This window comes from Etheostoma spectabile, chromosome 2, assembly GCF_008692095.1.
Source record: "Etheostoma spectabile isolate EspeVRDwgs_2016 chromosome 2, UIUC_Espe_1.0, whole genome shotgun sequence".
Lineage (NCBI taxonomy): Eukaryota > Metazoa > Chordata > Actinopteri > Perciformes > Percidae > Etheostoma > Etheostoma spectabile.
Genome location: NC_045734.1, coordinates 19,605,051 through 19,608,284, shown reverse-complemented (window position 1 = coordinate 19,608,284; position 3,234 = coordinate 19,605,051). Strand labels below are relative to the sequence as shown.

Below are 3,234 nucleotides of genomic sequence, written 5' to 3'. Positions count from 1 at the left end.
GACAAAATGTTGCGTTTACTAGTAAACTGGTAAACCTAGTGACCTACGTATAAGCGACTGCTATCTGTTGTGGAATTTTCCTCACGTCTCTCTGTCTTCTGTGACTGTCTACATCTAGAAACTAAGCTGCGCGGGGGCAGGTCAGACAGTGGTTTAAGGAGCGGTAGATGGACTTTACAAAAAATCCTGGAGCGTTCTATGAAATTATGCATCTAACTATCGCTTGATCATGCAAATTTGATTAATTGTGCAGCCCTAATTAAATTGATGCCGGAATCCTAAAGTCTTGTGAATATTTGCTTTTGCACCACAAACTCACTGCAGTGGAATATGCTTAGAAGTGGTCAGAGACCCACCTTTACTGGCAGTCTCAGTAGGGTTGGGTTGTCTGTAACAGCATTTACTTCAGCCTAAAAAGAACTCTGCCAAGTTTACACATCAAAGTCTATTTACAAGCTTTTAGGAGTACTGCTGTATTTTTTAGGAGTGCAATGATAAATTGTTCAAGTACTCTTTTAAACTAATCCAAATGGGCAAACCCACCAGAGTTTACTTTTCACCAAACAGGTTCCGTCTACAGGCATCCTTAGTCTTTACAAAGGCAGATGCAATATTGACCATGTCATAGGAACAGGGTACTGCGCATCCAGGTGGGTTTTAGATGTCTTTACTTGGAAGCACTTAATGTTGGTGGCACCTGAAGATCAAACCTCGAACCGTCTGACTTCAACTTCTTGTTCCCTGTCAGCCAAGTATCGGCAGACAGAGTCCTACTGACATCCTGTTGATGGATCTGGATTCAAAAAGCTGCTTTTTAGTGTGTATCTTTAAAGCATGGATTAAAAACTCAGAACAGAAAAGGAAAAAAAGTAAGGACAGATATTGGTATTCGACGCTGAGAGCAACTGACCCAGCATCCGTATTTTACGAGTTGGGACTGAAAACGGCTTGGTCGCCCTGGCTTTTCTTTTTCACCAAAACTATTTTGTCTTTTACCAGCAACTGCTTTGATGTGCTTATAGACAGCAGTTTTTTTTCTCCATAATAATAATGATGATAATAATAAAATGTTATGTTAGGTTTATTGAAGTTATATTCTATTATTAGACTGTTCTATATCCCTTTACAGCATGTTTCTTCAAAATATGTTGCACATACAGCAGCATTGTTTACAGTGGTTATAGTGGTTACTGCAGAGGAAAAAGGTATATGTGTATTTAAGTATCTTTTGGTTTTAAGTGTCTTGCCTCTGGTGTTTCTTCACATATGATGGCGTTTCCCCAGTTTGGTTAGGCTTGTTCCTGTTTTGAATGACATCATTGCTGTCAATTATGGGGTGGTTGGGTAGATGGGTGAAGATTGATATACGTTATACATTCACTGGCCACTTTATTAGGTATACCTGTTCAACAGCTTTTTAACACAATTATCTAATTAGCCAGCCATGTGGCAGCAACTCACTACATGTAGGCATGTACACACGGTCAAAATGATGTGCTGATTTCCAACCAAGTATCATAATGGGGTTGAAAGGTTATGTGACTTTGAACGTTGCATGGGCTTGTAAGAATATTTCATAAACTGATCTACTGGGATTTGCATGCACTTCCTGGGGCGTAACTCAGATAACCACTTGTTACAACCAAGGCATGCAAGAGAGCATCTCTGAACACGCAACACACCAAACCCTGAAGCAGATGAGTGACAGCAGAAGAAGACTTCATCGGGGTGCCCCTCCTGTCTACTAACAACAGGAAATTGAGATACTGCACATGTGATGTTATAACGCAAACACGCCCATACAGTTTTGCAGCTGGGTGCGGTTTTCCGCACCCACACGGTTGAACTCTGTGCTCAGATTTTCACTCAGTTTTTGGCTTTGAAGCTTTGCTAAAATGTTGTTTACTTATATTTATGTACTACTACAAGTTCTATCTGACATTTAATAGGTTCAAGGGTAGACCCTCTGTTGAACACCTAGTTCTGTGAATTGAAATTTTGTAAAAGCTTTGACATTGGACATAACAAGTGCTGTTCCAACAGTCAAGAAGGAGTAGTTTATTGTAAAATGCAAAACATTTCAAATTAAAGGAAATAGAAAAGGCACGAAATGTATAGATATCTTTTGTAATGCATATATTTGTAAAGGTTCCACCCCTGTGCAACCCTGAACAGCATAAATAGATATAAATATAAATAGATGGGCGCCTGGGTATGGGCGCCCACAAATAGAGGGTTACTACTCAATGAAAAGATTAGATTTTCTTATTTCTATTCAGTTGTGGTCAAGCCAAGAAAACATATTTCTTGGTTCAAACTGAGAAAAGGAAGAATAAAAGATAGTAATTTAATGAAGGTTATATACTCTTCATCTCACACTCTTTGTCTTTTTCTCTCTCTGTCCGTCCAGATTCGTGTCTTCCGTCCTCCTAATTATTCAGGCACTATTGCTTTGGCTCTGTTGGTGTCACTGGTTGGAGGTCTGCTGTATCTGAGGAGAAACAACTTGGAATTCATATACAACAAGACTGGATGGGCTATGGCTGCACTGGTATGACACACGGATACATTATAAAACACACACACACACACACACACACACACACACACACACACACACACACACACACACACACACACACACACACACACACACACACACACACACACACACACACACACAACACACAACACCCATTGGGGTGTAATCCATTTGAGAAGTTCAATGTATGCTCTGCCAAAAATGTTTGCCTTCACAAGATGAGAACACACTGTAGGTCAAGTCAAACTGTTCAGGAAACAAAATAAGTGAAGTAATCTCACCTCATTTGTAGAATTTTCTGCACAGGGTGGCAGTAGCTCAGTAGTTGGGAACTGGAGGGTCGCTGGTTAAAGTCCCCGTTTGGGGACCAAAGTACTGGAGAGACGCCACTTCACCTCCTGGGCACTGCCAGGTGTTCATAAGCAAGGCACCAACCCCCCCATCCCCCACCCACCCCACACTTCCCATACTCAGTAGAAGTACAGATACTTGTGTTAAAAATACTCTGGGGTAAAAGTAGAAGTACTGATTTAACTTCTTTACTCAAGTAAAAGTAACAAAGTACAGGCTTGAAAATTTACTTAGTATTAAGTATAAAAGTAAAGTAGCCTTGCGATTGACAAAGCTAGTGAGAACTAGATTAGAACTGTATTTAAAGCTGATTTTGGTTTCCAACTTTGGCCCAGGTGTGT

The 3,234-nt window shown here is 40.3% G+C and overlaps 1 protein-coding gene across 1 annotated transcript in view; it reads left to right on the top strand.

Moving 5' to 3' along the window:
- The window catches only part of tusc3 (tumor suppressor candidate 3), a 77,737-nt gene that overhangs the window by 37,469 nt on the left and 37,034 nt on the right, over nt 1-3,234 (top strand). Inside the window, exon 5 of the mRNA XM_032530427.1 lies at nt 2,411-2,551. Within this exon, the coding sequence (XP_032386318.1) occupies nt 2,411-2,551 (141 nt within the window). The remainder of the gene's footprint in view (nt 1-2,410; nt 2,552-3,234) is intronic.